The sequence below is a fragment of the Oryza glaberrima genome, chromosome 3 (assembly GCF_000147395.1).
Source record: "Oryza glaberrima chromosome 3, OglaRS2, whole genome shotgun sequence".
In the NCBI taxonomy this organism is placed as follows: Eukaryota; Viridiplantae; Streptophyta; class Magnoliopsida; order Poales; family Poaceae; genus Oryza; species Oryza glaberrima.
Genome location: NC_068328.1, coordinates 8,173,364 through 8,190,575, shown reverse-complemented (window position 1 = coordinate 8,190,575; position 17,212 = coordinate 8,173,364). Strand labels below are relative to the sequence as shown.

Genomic DNA, 17,212 nt, shown 5'->3' with positions numbered 1-17,212 from the left:
TTGTAAATGAAAAATAAATTATGAATAAAACTTTTATATACGTGTTCTTGGCGACCTAAAAGCAAAGGCTGAAAAATAAACTTCGATGAAAAAAACTTCAAAATCAACTCCAAATTTAATGTTGAAAATTCAAATTTTAGCTAATAAGTATAAACATAAGCGAAAAGACGATAAAAAATTTAGAATAATATTAGTAAAAAAGAAATGAATGAATTAACTATTGCAAAAAAGAATCAAAATGTTTTTTTTATAAAAACTATTACTCCCTCCGTCCCGAAAAAAGAAATTAGGACGAAATATAACATATTATAGTACAATGAATCTGGATAAAGGTATATCAAAATTCATCACATCTAATACTAGGTTGGTTTTTTATGGGTCAGATGGAGTACCTAAGAAACTAATACATAGAAATTTCTTTAAAAATCACATTGTTTAGAAAGTCAGGAAGCATGTCTGATAATCCAATGATATGTAAAGAGAGCAAAACTGGGCCTAACGAAGAACACAAATAGAAGTTCCCATAAACAGCATTTCGCAGTTTTGCACCCCACGTCGCAGCAATAGCACCCCTTGATGAGTACAGCACAACCCCGCACAAGTGCGCAACAAGCCTTTGGAACGCAAAACGTGGTAGTATTATCTGGCATTGGCTTCACGAATTCGTGCAGGTCCATTGAAGGGCACATCTTTAACTGACTAAAAACATGCATAAACTCACAATTACAAGTGAACAGATGAAGGCAACGTGGAGATCACGTCAGAAACAAGTTGCATAATATGTGCTGGGTATTACACTCGTGTTTTGACAATGTCACAATGCATAGATGATCTTTCTAAGCAGAAGATGTAACATGTAACAAGTGTTCTTATATCCTGCTTAACCAGCGAAGATTATATACGTTCTAAAATTTTCAGAATTCAGACTTGCTCCTAAAAAATGACATCAAAAGGATCTTAGAGTCGTTCATAGTTCAGCAGTCACAATGACAGATGTACAGGTTAACCGCAGCAGGATCCACAAGCAGGGAGAGAATCTGGAATTTGAGGTTGGTTAGTCTTAGATGTGCCAAAAAAGGCCACAGCAAAGTAAAAACTGGAATTTGACTCAGCACTTACTCTGATCGTTAGATCGGATGTCAGATAGTGTGCGAGGACCTCGGGGGCCGCCTCCACCGCCGCGGCCGCCCCAATAAGGGCCACCACCAGGACCTCCCCCACCAGGCCCACCATCCCATTTCTTACCAGAGCCATACCCTTTCCTATAGCTGTCTGTTTTTTCAATCTGAAAGATGGAAGTGCGGAAATATTACAATCTTCCTGAGTTGTGACCATATCCATTATGGAAGCACATGGAACAGAAGGTAAATTTAGGGATGTAATTGACTCCAATAACATACCGAGAACATTGTAAGGAAGAACATTCTGATGAAGTTCACAATAGCCCTGAAGAAGTCAGAAATTATGCTTAGCCGCCAAATTGTCCGTTTGTCTTTCACAACACCTGCAAGATACATAAACAATAACATGAGTTTGCATTGTTTAATGGCCAGTCAATTCATAGAAAATATTTACCAGCTAGGGAAATAAGAATGTGGTCAGCACATAATCATAAACGAACCAACATCAGGAGATTGAACAAATTCAACATATCAGTTAATGTATGCTACACAGCATCCATGAAAAGCAAAGAGTTGTTCTTACTAGTTCCATGAAAGGAAGCGTAAAATGATTTCTTAAAGGGCATAAGTTAAGTCCAGAAGTGAGCAACACACATAAGATGTATAAAATTGAATTCACACTAAATAAACTGAATATAATTGAAGACAGTAGTAAAAGGTAAACCAACTACTAATTTCCCTTAAGTTCTTGCATAGCCCCACGTCCTTACTGAATGTGTGCACTGAAATAGAAAGACATGGTTTACACCAAACACATATACAGTAAATTACGATATTTAATTACTCCAGTTCAAGAGGAACAAAATAATCTCACGGTGGATTTATAACCAATCCAGTTTGAAGGGCTACAGATCCCATAATGAGAATACATGTTCCAGTCCCACGCCCCCACCACACAACCAAGTTCCCAACAACTTTGGACATCTCAAAACACTAACTTGTAAAATTTTGCCAAGCATATTTTTCTATCTTAATTCTTCAAGATTTTAGGCAAAAGGCCTGCACTAGTGAACTTTGATCTAATTGAACATATAAAACCACTTTGATAGGTTGCCTATTCAGGCTAGTATTATCCTTAGCCAACATCTGGTTGCATGATTCCATATTTTCATTCCTTAAAACTATAAAAGAAAGAGCTCCCCATTTTCTAGAGGGTAAAACCTCACTACCAAGTTAAGAGAATCAAACCAATAGTAGTTGCATTGTGCTCAATATATCTTGTGTAGGTGAATATTCCAATAGTCCCAACAGCCAAAATTCTCTTTTGTCCAAAAACCATTTATGATACCCTGTTCGTAAATGATCCAGAAGAGTACTAAAAAGCGCATGGATGCTGTTCCTAAATGATACAGAAGGGTACTAAAGTTGCATGAATGCTGTTCCTAAATGATCTAGAAGGGTACTAAAAGTGCATGAATGATGTTCCTAAATGATCCAGAATGGTACTAAATAGTGCACAGTTCCTAAATGATTGAGAAGTGCTTGAATGAAGTTAACATAAATCAGGACCAATTGAAATGAAATCATTCCATCTTTGAAAAAACCTGTCCCAATATAATTGGAATGCCTAGTTACACAGGTAGCACATCAACTGTGTATTGAAAGCAAAGCTACCTTGCTATGCAGTATGCACTTTGTTATATTACACCATACACAACCATATGCATTCATGTAATTGCTACTGCACCATCGATACATGGAAATGATTATCTACTCTCAAGTCGCAACAGTATACATTAACTCAACATATCATGCACAATCTCATTTGACTCTCAGTGATGGTGAACGATTGGTCATGTAGAAAACCTGGTAACTAGTTAGTTTTTTCCTCGAAAAGGTCGGTAACTATTCAATACTCTTTACTTTTTTCTTGGCATCTAACAATTGAGAGGTATATCTCACAAATGAGAAACAATAGCCCTCAAAACATCTCCATTCTATGGAAGGTGAATGGAAGTTTCAAGAGGCAAGAAAGTGAAAAGGGTCCAGGAAACGTTAAACAAGGCATTCTAGAGCAGCCATTTTTAGTTTTAATTTTGATATATCAACTCCATCCATCAAATTTATCCCTGCTTTCCAGGTTGGTCAATATTAAGCCATTACTATTAGAAATCGCTAGCTGTGGTATGTGGATACTTATTTAGATTTGCTGTAACATAGCAGCTGTACTCGTTACTCTAGCGTCAGAATCTGCACACACCCACATATCTAAATCTACTACCGAGATATGACCACACGAAAAACCAAGATTTGATTATTTGACGAAACCGGGTAGGCCAACGAATTCACAGGCACAAATCACAGATCAAAACAGATTATAGACGCAGATCTCACAGCATCCACCGGATAGGGGAAATCGGATTACCTCTCTCGACGTAAGCCATGGTCGCGCCCCCCGGATCGCCCTAGCCCACCCTCTGCGATGGAAAGAACTACAATGATAAGATTTTCGCTCGAGGCGAGAAGAATTAAGAAGGGGAAACCGAAGGGAGAAGGGGATTCGCGAACCTTCTTCCTTGCGCGTGGAGAGACTAGAGACCGGTGAGAGGGTCGCGGGCCTTGCGTCTTTTATTGGCCATTGACTCGTAGACCCGAAGTTTTCGTTGAGGTATGGGGCCCAATGTGTCAGTGACACGAATTGTTGGCCTGCATGCCGGTGAGGAAAGAGCATCGGCAGGAAGAAGGTGCCACGTCAATTGTGCTTTTGTGAGCCGTTGGATTAAGGATGTGGGTTCGAGATGAATTCAAAAGGTCAAATAATCTTCCGGCTGTGGCGCTCTCAAGTCTCACCTTTCTATGGTCAAATAATGCATTAGATAGAGAAGATAGTATAAGGTTTATGGCATGTTCACTTTGATGCCGTTTCCAGTCTTACCAAATTTTGGTAAAGTTGTAAAAAAAAAAGTTGCTACATTTAGTTTGATGCTAAATTTTAGTAACTATATAAGAAATCATTAACTATGCCAAAATTTTGGCAATACCAAAATTTGGTAAGGTTTTTTTTTCATCAAAGTGAACAGGCCCTTATAGTATATGGTGGTCATCTATTCTAATTTTATCCACGTCGTCTACTTATTAATTAAGAGATAACATATATAATATATTGCTTTTAATATACTTACTCTGATATGCTATACTAATTTTTCTCTATTTGTTTTCACTTAATTTATTGGTCTCTTCTCTCGGATTCCTATAAGTTTGTAGTTTTGTGTAGAGATTGTCCTTTCGTCTCTTCCTCTCTCTCTCTTTCTTTCTCTATTCCATCTTATCACATGATCCTACATGACATCTTATGCAAAAGCTAAGAGATCCATAGTAGGTTGAGTTCGGGAGGCAAACAAAGAAAGCGATTAGAGCGATATTAATTAAGTATCAGTCTAAAAAAGCTTGGAAAATGGATTAATATGATTTTTAAAGCAATTTTTATATAGAAAACTTTTATAAAAAACGTACTTTAGCAGTTTGAAAAGCGTGTGCGCAAAAAAGGATGAAGGTGGGTAGGAAAAGAAGGGAGAATAACACAGCATAAGCATGTTTTACCCCTCGACTATTAACTCTTGATTAAGGAACATGGTAAAATTTATACCACTAAGTTATCGAAACCATATATAAATGACTTTTAAGATAATCTCCGGTTTTTTTTAAATATGAAACGTCATTGATTTTTAAGATATATTTGACCATTTTCAAACCTAAGAGGTGGTTTATTTTCCCTCAAGAGAACGCGCCGTTATTTTTTTACGTCACCTAAAAAACATAATTTTTTGGAAAAAAATATATGAAAAGACAGATGAATATATGATTTTTTTAAAAAATACAGATTCAAACTTTACTTACACAAATAGAAACAAAAAACAATAAATTTGATTATGAATGGTCAAATTCATTATTTTTATTTGTACCCATGTAAGTCAAATTTAAACTTCATGGTCATTGATATATTTATAAAAAATAGTTTTTTAGTTGAATTTTAAAGTAACAAAAAAAACAAAGGGACAAATAGACTTCCCTATAACCCAACGCATGCTCAACCACAGTAAATGTTTTAGCTAAGACTTAGAGTTAGTTTTCTTGCAACATCGACACACCATTGCCTGTGTCTTGTGATTTTTCCTGCACGTTTAGAAGGGTGGCATCGATTGAACTTCTGGACACTTGGAGTTCTTCCTTCTTCGTGATGCACCTTTTGCTTTACAGCGCTAGCAATGGCCATGGTCAGGGCCCTCAGCCCTGGCCGGGTTCGGTTACATGCATCGTGATATGCTTGTTGACCTGTGCATCTTGCACCGTCATCCAAGCAATGCAAAACATGCAAATCCCCACTTCGAAAGCACAAGATTCCTTGGCTATTCCGAACCAACAGAACACCTACTCCCAAACAATCACGCTGACTCATGCAACCTCCATGCATCGAAGATATATTTTCGCTGCAAAGGCATTAAGAATTTAAGTTAAGATCACCGTCTCCACCAATTCCGTCTTTCCTCTGCGTGCAAATTCCGTCTTCCCTCGCTCCTGATCTCCATGGAAGAGAAGAAGCAGCAGCAGCAGCGTCCACAGAGAGGGCGCGATGGCATCCTGCAGTATCCGCACCTTTTCTTCGCGGCGCTGGCGCTGGCCCTGCTCCTCACCGACCCGTTCCACCTCGGCCCGCTCGCCGGGGTGGACTACCGGCCGGTGAGGCACGAGCTGGCGCCGTACCGCGAGGTGATGGCGCGGTGGCCGTGGGACAACGGCAGCCGGCTCAGGCACGGCAGGCTGGAGTTCGTCGGAGAGGTGTTCGGGCCGGAGTCCATCGAGTTCGACCGCCACGGCCGCGGCCCCTACGCCGGCCTCGCCGACGGCCGCGTCGTGCGGTGGATGGGGGAGGACGCCGGGTGGGAGACGTTCGCCGTCATGAGCCCTGACTGGTAACGAACACCTCGCCTGCATTTTGCTCTCGCCCTCCACGAAAACACCTCTCGTAGCAGTGTACAATTACGTGTTCTTATATTGCAAAAAAAGGTCGGAGAAAGTTTGTGCCAATGGGGTGGAGTCGACGACGAAGAAGCAGCACGAGATGGAGCGACGGTGCGGCCGGCCTCTCGGGCTGAGGTTTCACGGCGAGACCGGCGAGCTCTACGTCGCCGACGCGTACTACGGGCTCATGTCCGTCGGTCCGAACGGCGGGGTGGCGACCTCTCTCGCGAGAGAAGTCGGCGGGAGCCCGGTCAACTTCGCGAACGACCTCGACATCCACCGCAACGGCTCCGTGTTCTTCACCGACACGAGCACGAGATACAACAGAAAGTGTGCAGCTGCAGTATCACTCTCTTCAGTTGTATCGATTCTCTATTTCCTTCTATCGTTCAAGATTTTCTGATTAGAATCAGTTGTGCAGGGATCATCTGAACGTTCTGCTAGAAGGTGAAGGCACAGGGAGGCTGCTCAGATATGACCCAGAAACCAAAGCTGCCCATGTCGTGCTGAGCGGGCTGGTCTTCCCGAATGGCGTGCAGATTTCTGACGACCAGCAGTTCCTCCTCTTCTCCGAAACAACAAACTGCAGGTGAAATGGCACAAGCTTTCACAGGTTCTGAAAATACTAAAGGTTAAACAAGATTCAGAATTGATTAACATTGCACGCATATGCTGTTCTAGGATAATGCGGTACTGGCTGGAAGGGCCAAGAGCCGGGCAGGTGGAGGTGTTCGCCGACCTACCGGGGTTCCCGGACAACGTGCGACTGAGCAGCGGCGGCGGCGGCGGACGGTTCTGGGTGGCGATCGACTGCTGCAGGACGGCGGCGCAGGAGGTGTTCGCCAAGCGGCCGTGGCTGCGAACGCTCTACTTCAAGCTGCCCCTGACGATGCGGACGCTGGGGAAGATGGTCAGCATGCGGATGCACACCCTCGTCGCGCTCCTCGACGGCGAAGGGGACGTCGTCGAGGTGCTCGAGGACCGGGGCGGCGAGGTGATGCGGCTGGTGAGCGAGGTGAGGGAGGTGGGGCGCAAGCTGTGGATCGGCACCGTGGCTCATAACCACATCGCCACGATCCCTTACCCGTTGGAAGAGCAGAGTAGCAGCAGCAGCAGCAACGTGCTTGGTGATTGATACTTTGATAGGCTGGTTTTAGCAGCAACAAAGGTGTACTAGTTGATGTATTGTTTGTGTTTGCCGGGCCATCATAGAAAGTGCCTGGTGATCTCTGAGACTTGATGGCAAATGTTGGGCAAATTGTGATCGAATAAGATTAGTACTAGAGTTATCGTGTAATAAGGACATGCATGGACTATCATGTATTTCATGTTATGACGCTCCTAAGAGCCACAGACCACAGCGATGGTATTAGACCCCTTCTCAGAATGGTTCTGCTCATTTTCGGCTTCGATCGTGGTACGCGTTCGTGTCTTCGTGTGATCGGAAAAAAAATATTTGCCGTTTACAAGTGATAGTTTTTCAGTGGATGTAATTTGTACGAAATACCATCGTACAAACGTTTTGTTTTTTTTCATCATAGTCATTAGCCTTTCATGAATAGTACTCACATTTGTAAGGCTGAAGGTGTTGTCCTATAAAGAAAAAAAAATGTACCAGTAAGTAGGGTGGCTAACGAGCCAACTCGGCTCGGCTCGTAAAAACTCGTTAAATTAACGAGCTAGCTTGGCTCGACTCATTAACATAACAAGTAAAAATCTAAACTTGACTCGACTCGTTAAAAAGTCTGAGTTGGCTCATTAAACTCACTAAACTCGTTGCACCAAAATACATGATTTAAAATTCATATACAATATAATTTGTTGGCCTATGACCAAAGATTACGATTGATATGTTATGCATCATGACTCATAAGATTGTACTACAATGGATAATTATGAATTTACGACCTTTACACCTGTAAATATATAGACAATTAACTTCTATTTTAATGCATCACGAGCTCAACGAGCTAACTGAGTAAGTCACGAGCTAGCTCGAGTTGACTCATTAAGCAAATGAGTAAAAGTTTAAGCTCATGAGTTTCGAGTTTTTTTCCACCCCGTCAGATTGAAGTGAGTAAATTCCTAGAATGAACGTTATTTATTGGGAAAAAAGATACTTTACTCAATTGTAGGAAGAAATCGGTTTGAATAGTTGATGCTATCCAGCCACTTTTAAAAAACGGATAGCGTCGATAGGATAATTTTGAGATAGTTTTGGAGATAAAAAAAAGAATACAGTAAGGCTACTATTCAATGAAAATAAAAACAATCAGAAACTTAGGATGATAATTTCCTGAAACAAAAACCTAGCCCATATCATCTCTAACTTTAGGCCTATATTTTTAGTCCAATTTTTTTTTTTATTTTTGGAAACATGGTAACTTGGTAAGTATAGCTTGTATAGTACTCCTATGTTAATATTTACTAGTCGACTGGTAAGGTATAAAAGAAGGATAAAGCAATGTTTGGGCTGAATCCGCAACGAAGTGGGCTTGGGCCCAAAAATAGCCGCTACTGGTAAAAACCAACCGACCTGAGCCGCACCGTGTACAAATCGAGGGAGGAGAGGCCACACACCGCATACGAGCAGGACAGCACAGGTCGAGACTCGAGAGGCGGCGAGACCGAGCGGGGACGCCATGGATCGCGAGTGGGGCTCCAAGCCCGGCAGCGGCGGCGCCGCCTCCGCCCAGAATGAGGCCATCGACCGGCGGGAGCGCCTCCGCCGCCTCGCCCTCGAGACCATCGACCTCGCCAAGGACCCCTACTTCATGCGCAACCACCTCGGCAGGTACTGCCCCCCACCCGCTAAAACCCTAGCTTTCTTCTTCCTCGATTCGGTTTGCTCCCTCGCGCTAATCCCGCTCGATTTCGTGTCCAGCTACGAGTGCAAGCTGTGCCTGACGCTGCACAACAACGAGGGGAACTACCTGGCTCACACGCAGGGGAAGCGGCACCAGACCAACCTCGCCAAGCGTGCCGCCCGCGAGGCCAAGGACGCGCCCGCGCAGCCCCAGCCCAACAAGAGAAAGTTCGCGCCCCGCAAGTCCGGTGAGTAAAACATCTCTTCTCGTCTCCTTCCCCCAGGATTAACGTCCTTTGGTTATAATGTGAATATTAGCACTAAACTGTTGTGCATTCTGGCTTTGTTTGGTTCTGCCAAGTATGGCTAAATCATATTGGTTTGCTCTCAATTGAAAAAAAGATCCAAAATTATGTATGTAGTTGGTAGTTAGTGTCTAGCGGCAAATTTGTGTGGGTGAATTCTGCTAAATATAATGAAAATTGTTCATAAATGATTGAATGATAGAATCTTTTCTTCAAATCAATCTACCGATGGAAGGTCAAACAGCTAATTACCAAATTCAGACGAGGAGATGACAGTATGACACCTTGAAAAAGCCTTGAAAAATGAAAACTCACCGTGGACATTCGGTTATGCTAATCAATTGGAGCCTAAGCATGAATATTTGGATTAGTTCTGAAAACTTCATGGAGTATAGCAATTTCTAGTCCAGAATGGTGTTTTACTATACTTAAAGTTTATAGGAGCTCATAATTTGGCTTAAAACTGAGTATGGCTCAATTCTCAAAGATGACCAGTTTCTTATCTGAACCCTTTCATGTTGTCTGTATCTTTGGGGATAGTTATGCTATCTTTAAGTCCAGCTATCTGGACATGGTCGAATCTGTTGGAAGAATCTAACACAAAATATTTTAATTATCTTTCCTTCCTTTTCAGTTAAGATTGGAAGACCTGGGTATCAGGTGACTAAGCAGTATGATCCTGACATGAAGCAACACTCATTTCTTTTTGAGGTCAGTGTTCATTGCGTTTACATTTGTTTGGCACTTGAATTTAATTCATACATGTTTTTACATGTTAATATTGTGAAGTCCAGAACAAATTAGTTCACTTTCCAATACTCCATATATATAGAGATAATTTTGTTTATTTTTCTTTTCATGTCATGTAATGTAGGGCATCAAAGTTACATACTTATGGAAATGATCTTTTTGTGACTCCAGTTAAGTTAGCTCCTTTTTTTTTCTCCATATTTAAGTTCATTGCACAGTTTCTATAGTTTCCCTTACATCCACATTTGCAAACTAGTTTTATAATATTGTTACCTGGAGTTTCATCTTTTGATGAGGGGACTTTTGAGGACTATCACATTCAAAATGGTGATGGATAAATGAGTTCACTGACAAATTTTGAGGATATTTTGTTTTTAAAATTTATCCTTATAACATTAGAACATGTATATAATTTTGTACGCTGGGGTGATAACTTTTGATATTTCTCTTTTAGATTGGTTATCCTGAAATTGAAGAAAACAGCAAGCCAAGGCACCGTTTCATGGCATCATATGAACAGGTAAAGCAATCAACCTGCCTGATTGTTCGGTTTTCAGTTTGTGGTATGTTGCTTTGTTTGTTACTCCCATGTATCAACAGTAACCTAACAGACTGATGTTTTGTACAGAAAGTCGAATCTTGGGATAAAAAGTATCAATATCTACTTTTTGCAGCAGAGCCCTATGAAATTATTGGCTTTAAGGTGTGTGTTTTGAATGTTTTGCTGCTAGGATTTCAGATCAACTGGCCATTGTATTTTGCTAACAAGTTTTGCTGTTGCAGATACCAAGCGCAGAGATCGACAAGTCAGCAGATAAATTCTTCAACTATTGGGATCCAGACAAGAAACAGTACATTGTGAGTACAATATAGTTTTTCATTGTTCATAATTTAGGCTATTTAGCCTGCCTTCATAGCAATCTTGGTTCTCAACTTATCTTCGTGTTGTTTGCAACAGCTCCAACTATACTTCAAAACAAGACAACCAGAAGCTAATAAGCCGCCTGCGGCTCCTGGGACTTTGCCAAATGGATCTGGAGGTCCACCACGCCCACCCCCACCGCAGGTTCCGCCACCCCCGCCACAGGCTCCGCCGCCGCCTCCACCAAATGCACCTATGGGTATGCCCCCAAGGATCCCACCCCCACCTGTTGGTGGTACTCAACCTCCACCACCACCGCCCCCACTTGCAAATGGACCTCCACGATCAATCCCACCCCCACCTATGACCGGTGGTGCAATGGCTAACTTCACTCCTGGAGCACCTCCTCCTCGTCCTCCAATGCAAGGATTTCCTGGGCCGCAGCAGTAGATGACCCAAGCGACAACAACTGAGGTCGGGTTACAAATGTTGCAATGATGCCTAGTTTGCTGTAGAATGCCTTTTGACCCAAATTTGTATGTTGTCAAATACATTATATATTTACATGTACTCTTAGACTATAGTATTGTCGATTTTAAGAAATTTTCCACCTTGATACTTTTGATACTTCTATTCAAAGCACTTGGTGTCTATTGCGCTTGCGCACATTGTTCTTGTATTGTCTGACGTTGACAGTGTGTGCCCGTGAGCACTGAGCTGGGTGCTATGCAATTGCGCGAAGCATACATACAACATCGATAATTCAGTATGTACCGATCAGGATCTCCTTGATGGGCTGCTTTCATGCGAAATTGCTCTTGCTTTGGTCAGTTGATTTCGGTGAGGACCATATAGTTGCGACGCATGTTTAACATTCTTTTCATTTATTCATGCTATCATGTACGCTGGATAAACAGTCGTATGGAAACTACCAGAGGAAATGCCAACAGAGGCAAGAATGACCAATTGAAACATCAGATGATCAGATCAGTTTGGCAATGTGCCAAATACATCCCTCAAGCTTATTGCCTTCCTTGCACTTGCCTGTCATTCAAGAGGTAGCAACAAAAACCCCTTGAATGTGAATTTCCTACTGCTAAATCTTAAAATTGTGTTCCAAATTCGCTCAACAGGTCATCTCCTACGTTCCCGCTCTCATGAAAATCAGAGCAACTGCCTGCCATCATCTACTCCGATTAAGGGTAGTAGCTCAGCACAACATTTACGCGATGTGGTCAACTCCGCTTTTCATGATCCACCTGGCGCAAATCGGTGGCAGCAGGACTAGGAATGAATCCACCAGATGTTGGCCTGGAGATTGAATTCACAAACGCTTATGATTCATAAATAACTGGTAGGCATCACAATACAAAAATCGAACTGTCCATGATGTACTTACAGTCCAACAAAGACTTTAAATGCATCATATGTTGCCCATTGAGCTCCAGTAAGAGTACCAACCATAATAATACGGAGTGGAAGGCCACGAGTGAGAAGGCCCCACACTCCTAGAGTTCTTACAGCCTGAAAGTGCAATGCATTGGTCAGAAATAGTTAAACAAAATCAGTAGAACATTACTTGACAGTAGGTGTAAGAACTTTTTTTTTATATGAAAGTCACTGAGAGGGCTAGCAGCTTACATCAGCCATAGTGCCCCCCTTTGCATTGTTGAGGAAAGACACCAGGTTGTCTGCAGGATGAGAGATAGCTGCACAGAAGACTCCTGCAATATATCCCCCTGCAAAGCTCACTGCTAGCTGGAGTGGCTTACTGCATTCATCTTTTGGCTTTGGAACTGCATGCTTATATACTAATTCAACAATTGTCTCAAAGCAAGCAAATTTCACCATAGTATCTGGAAATTGAAAGTAGTTTAGACACAAGTGAGAATAACAACCTAAAAGGAAACGGCATAAGAATTGCTGGCATCTGTACGGGACTTAGTAGCATCTTACATTTTAAAAGATGTGATCCTATCTGCAATTTACACTACATTTTATTAATTCTAGTTTACCTTAATCTTGTTTTAGGTAAATCCTTGTTTGTTTCATGTACCAGATCCTGGATAAAACCAAGTTTCCTCAAAACTGGAAAAATCGTATTTTCTCAGGAACGACTCCACAATGTTTTTGGTGCCCAGCCAAACAAGATTTTACATATATCTAGATTCTGGAATAACGGAATAACAACATATGTTCAGTTTCTTTGGGGAAAACTCGAATTAAAAGTTGTTTCCCCCCTAAAAACCTGCTTTTATTTTCCTCATTAAAACAACCACTAAAAGTTAGTAAGTGCATTGCCTTGATTTGTTTTTTTTAAAAAAATGGTATGGCAGATATCTAATTATCTATGCTTTTGAAACTTTGGGTGGTATTGAAGTGCATCGGTAACTTTGAGTGGTATATTTCTAAAGTGGGCATATTTCGATATCAACAAACCAATTCCCCATAAACGTGTTGGAAGATTATCTCCTCTCCCACCTTTTATCATCCTGACAAATTGATGTTAAATTTTCCATCCATTTTTTTCCAAGAATAGCAAACTAAGAAGCTGAGCAAAACAAATGAGGTATCTAGTATACATAGCTTAAAGCTACAGCAACCATTTGATTGTTTTCAGTTTTGACAACTACAGCTGATCTTGACTTCTACTTAGGGTGCAATGAATTAAATTCGTAGTGTAAATTTCGAGGGATGCCCTGAAGTTGTTACTGTGATAATAATTACAATTGACAATTTTTCCATAGAGTAGCCACATAAGTAAGAAAATATAATATAGTTTGTTCGAGAAAGTGCAACAGACTATGTCTTGCAGCATTATTAGGAGAGCAGACTACTAAAATACTAACTCTCAAAAAAGAGATATAAAATAGTGCCAGCTAAAGTTATTCTTCTGTCAGAAAATAGCAACGATGAGTGGCACTCATTCAGTAGAATGGGCAATTTGGTATGTTAGAATAGTATCAATCTGTCAACGATGGCTCTTTGTGAGCATGCGACTTCAAGACTTCTCTTCATGGTCAACGCTCGTGGCACATAATGTTATTGCACACAAAACCTAATATCCTTTCAGTAGGAACATGAGCAAAAACAGTAACTCACCAGAGGATTTTGCTATAGCCCTTGCTGTCAAATGTTAGTTGCTACTATGGACCTTTTATTTGCCCCATTACTATGGACCTATGGTCTACATTATGCAGTTAAAAACCTGACATGCAAATATAATACTCTAGTGAAAGATAACTGCTAACGAGACATTTGACTTACAAGGAACTTGGCGACCCCAGAGAGGAAGTAGTCCTTTATAAAGCCTGAAATTCGCACATTGTATTATAGGATGTCCCCAAATAAACTTTGAACAGAAGTCACAATTGTATACAAGAAATGCAGTATCTATACCCAAAGGCACCTTCAGATTGGACAATCTTCGGAAACCCATCCGTCAGGCACCGAGCAAATCCTGGCTGAGTTTGGACTCGAACCTTCACAGCCTCCATGGGGCAGAGAGCTACATCTGCAATCATCTCAGCCGATGCCGACGCTGCAAGGTAGATGAAGGTCTTCCACTTCTCAGCATGCTCGGGGCCAGCAATGTCCGAGTAGCACTTCTTAAAGAACTCGTAGAACCCAAATTTGCAAGCCCCCTGGCTGCTGTACCCAACCAGCGTGGCCATCCAGCCCTTGAAGAATCCACCAAGACCTTGCTCTTGGAGCAGGACACCAAATCCAGATGAAATGTCCCTGTACTTACCAGGGTCAACCTGCAAGAATACATTGTACACACGAATTCCATTAACCATTTAGGGAGCTAGTGATTTGTATGAGTTCCATTAGTCATTGGGGAAGCTAGAGATTTGAGCTACAGTAACACGGCGAAAGACCTGCATGTTGCACTTGACGAGGTCGAGGGGAGTGACGGCGAGGTGGGTGAGGCCGGTGCTGAGGAGCCCGCCGAGGGCGCAGGTGGCGTAGAACAGCGGCGTGTGCAGCTGCATCGCCGCCGAATCCGCCTTCCTACCCTCCTCCAACCCCACGCCCGCCGCTCTGGCTCCCTCCCTTCCCCGTTTGCGGAGCGCCGCCTCCCACCTCCTCCCTAGCCGCTCGGCGTTGGCGGCGAGCTCGGCCAGGAGGCGGTCGAGGGGCAGCGGCTCCGGTGAGCAGCCGACCTTGTCGGGGCTCGCCATGCGGGAACAGGCGCTGCTGCTGCTGGGAGGAGCGCGACGGGAGAGCAGCGTGGGCGGAGACGCGCATGGTCTGGGGGGTGTGCAAGAGGGGGAGAGGGGCCGCCGCGTCTCGCCGAACGCGCGCGCGCGCCGGCGTCCGCTCGCGAAGCCGAAGCGGCGTGAGGACCGTAGCAGCCGAGTGCGGCGTGCGTGACGAGGGGGGGGCGCCACCGCTCGCTCGCTGACGCTGAGCCGCTGTGCTCCGCGCGGCGGCGGCTTGGCTGTTTTTTTTCCTTTTTCCGTTTTCTGTGGGCTGAGGTCTGACGAGGCGACGCCGCGAGATTCGGGTGCGGAATTGCGGATGTGGTGGGCGCGGACGCGGGACAGGAAGCCCACGGCCTCCTCTGGGCGTTGCGCACGAGCTGTGCAGTGCCTGTGGTGAGCTCGTTGGCACATTCGAGGCTGGGATTTTCCGCCGAGAGGAAAAAGGTGCGGTGGAAACGAGATGGGAAGCGAGATGTGCGAGGATTATCTGGTTATCTCCGTGGTTTTGACATGTTTGTTTTGCAACGCACCAACGCCTCTGCGTGCCCGGCACTCCCCGAACGATGCATCAGAAGTCCAGAACCGACGTGCAACCCGTGCGAATCACGTGATGATGGGCCTGTTGGGAAAATTTAACTATTGGCTATTTCTTGGAGTACATCTTTAGCAGAAACACCACTCAAAATCTTGTAATTTTAGATAGTTGGATTGCTTGGGGATTCATACATGTATCCATATCTTAATCCCTTTCTCTTTTTTTTTCCTTTTCCTTAAGCACCGCATGCTCGAACCGACACTTATTCGATGCGCAGGCCTACCCCGTTGTCCTCCTCAAGACATCAACGACGAGGTCCCCCACCCAGCCATTTTTCTCGTCTCAAGTGGTTCCTCACTGTCGAATCCGCTACCACTGGTCACCACTTCCTAACTCGTCGCTCTGCTTTACCCCTGCCACCTGCAACACAGGCCCACCGCCGCCTACCGTCCAAGCGCTTTGGCAGCACCGATGCCCTAGCCGCCCACCCATTCCTCTGCCCAATGTTGGGCACCATCTCCCATGGACCATGGTCATCCCTCTAAGCCCTGCGAGGCGGTGACCTCCCACTTTTCTTCCATCCCTCATCCCCAACTCATGACCCTAATTTGTAGGTCCTCCATTTGGAGTTTGGGGGTGTTGTCGGAACCAGAGGAGAAGAGGAAGTCACCAGAGTTGGATGAGACACACCCGGAGCATTAATCGTGAAGAACATCCCTTAGCCCAAAATCTACAAGATTTGAGGATGGATTTTTTGTTAACAGAAGGTTAGCAATGCAGTTTAACTATTTGTCACTCTTTAAATGACAGACTTGCTATTCTTCCTAATCTTTTGTCACTGAAGGGAAGTGAAATGTCCATTTTTCCCAAACCTTGTCTTTCATCCCTCTTCTCGCTGGGACCAGGAACGGTGACGACAATTAAGGGCAATCTAGCATTTTTTATCTCTCTCCTTAATTTATTTAACAATCTTCATGAGTAGTTATATTTTGGGCCAGAGAGAGTATATTTGTCAGTGACCCAATAACTGCGGTCTCAGGCAATCGACGTGCACCAGGAACGTGCCACGTATCTCTTCATTTGGCCTGTTATCCGTACAGGAGATTGATGTGGAGTGGCACGTGGTCTATCCCAAGATAAGAAGAATGCACCACTTAGGGCACCTCGAGGACAATCCTTAGACAGAGGCTGAACAACAGGTTTAGGCTGGCACTGGGTCCCATTTATGCTTTATGGGACGGTTATCTACCATGGAGCAGAAAGCATGAAGATAGGGCGGCAACTGCAGCAACTGCCACTCGTCGCTTCAACTAACGCTTCAACTGTGTTGGTCCTGACACGGGCATGGATAATCGGAGGGCATAGTTGACTACAGTGTCCTCACTAGGACCCACTCCAGTTTCTGCCTCTCACTAGGTAATGAAAGGCGGACTCCGCACCTACCGGGGCACAACGAACCCTATTCACCACATGTTTGGTGGATTGAATGGGAGCATGTGGCAAGCTGTCGTCGTGCCCCGCATGAAGAAGGCCCCGCTCAAGACGGACCTGAGGCCCTAGTGGATTAGGCAGGTTAGCATGGCAAACTCTCACCAATTTGTCATGC

At 43.7% G+C, this 17,212-nt stretch overlaps 4 protein-coding genes across 7 annotated transcripts; 2 read left to right on the top strand and 2 right to left on the bottom strand.

The window, feature by feature from the left end:
- Positions 1 to 738: 738 nt before the first annotated feature.
- LOC127765285 (uncharacterized) lies at positions 739 to 3,759 on the bottom strand. The gene is made up of 5 exons (XM_052290150.1): positions 3,690 to 3,759; positions 3,547 to 3,598; positions 1,401 to 1,504; positions 1,120 to 1,285; positions 739 to 1,037 (listed from the first exon to the last, which is right to left on the bottom strand). The coding sequence occupies exons 2-5, from the start codon at positions 3,563 to 3,565 to the stop codon at positions 1,003 to 1,005; spliced, it is 324 nt and encodes a 107-aa protein (XP_052146110.1). The 5' UTR covers positions 3,566 to 3,598; positions 3,690 to 3,759; the 3' UTR covers positions 739 to 1,002.
- A 1,845-nt stretch (positions 3,760 to 5,604) lies between these two features.
- On the top strand, positions 5,605 to 7,519 carry LOC127767983 (protein STRICTOSIDINE SYNTHASE-LIKE 13). Its single transcript, XM_052293480.1, has 4 exons — positions 5,605 to 6,091; positions 6,186 to 6,470; positions 6,562 to 6,729; positions 6,822 to 7,519. Exons 1-4 carry the CDS (start codon positions 5,706 to 5,708, stop codon positions 7,273 to 7,275), a joined length of 1,293 nt encoding a protein of 430 aa, XP_052149440.1. The 5' UTR covers positions 5,605 to 5,705; the 3' UTR covers positions 7,276 to 7,519.
- A 1,185-nt stretch (positions 7,520 to 8,704) lies between these two features.
- LOC127767379 (uncharacterized) lies at positions 8,705 to 11,514 on the top strand. The gene is made up of 7 exons (XM_052292698.1): positions 8,705 to 8,934; positions 9,025 to 9,194; positions 9,886 to 9,962; positions 10,456 to 10,521; positions 10,630 to 10,704; positions 10,785 to 10,859; positions 10,960 to 11,514. Exons 1-7 carry the CDS (start codon positions 8,783 to 8,785, stop codon positions 11,311 to 11,313), a joined length of 969 nt encoding a protein of 322 aa, XP_052148658.1. The 5' UTR covers positions 8,705 to 8,782; the 3' UTR covers positions 11,314 to 11,514.
- A 212-nt stretch (positions 11,515 to 11,726) lies between these two features.
- On the bottom strand, positions 11,727 to 15,496 carry LOC127767377 (mitochondrial phosphate carrier protein 3, mitochondrial-like). Of its 4 annotated transcripts, none has more exons than XM_052292696.1 (6): positions 14,745 to 15,474; positions 14,263 to 14,624; positions 14,131 to 14,174; positions 12,505 to 12,659; positions 12,263 to 12,387; positions 11,727 to 12,174 (listed from the first exon to the last, which is right to left on the bottom strand). In XM_052292696.1, the coding sequence occupies exons 1-6, from the start codon at positions 15,045 to 15,047 to the stop codon at positions 12,099 to 12,101; spliced, it is 1,065 nt and encodes a 354-aa protein (XP_052148656.1). In that variant the 5' UTR covers positions 15,048 to 15,474; the 3' UTR covers positions 11,727 to 12,098. The 4 variants fall into 4 exon arrangements, 3 of the variants coding, with proteins under 3 accessions (XP_052148656.1, XP_052148655.1, XP_052148657.1); XM_052292695.1 differs by having other exon boundaries at positions 12,505 to 12,719; positions 14,745 to 15,469; XR_008016370.1 differs by lacking the exon at positions 11,727 to 12,174 and having other exon boundaries at positions 12,264 to 12,387; positions 14,273 to 14,624; positions 14,745 to 15,495.
- Positions 15,497 to 17,212: the final 1,716 nt, after the last annotated feature.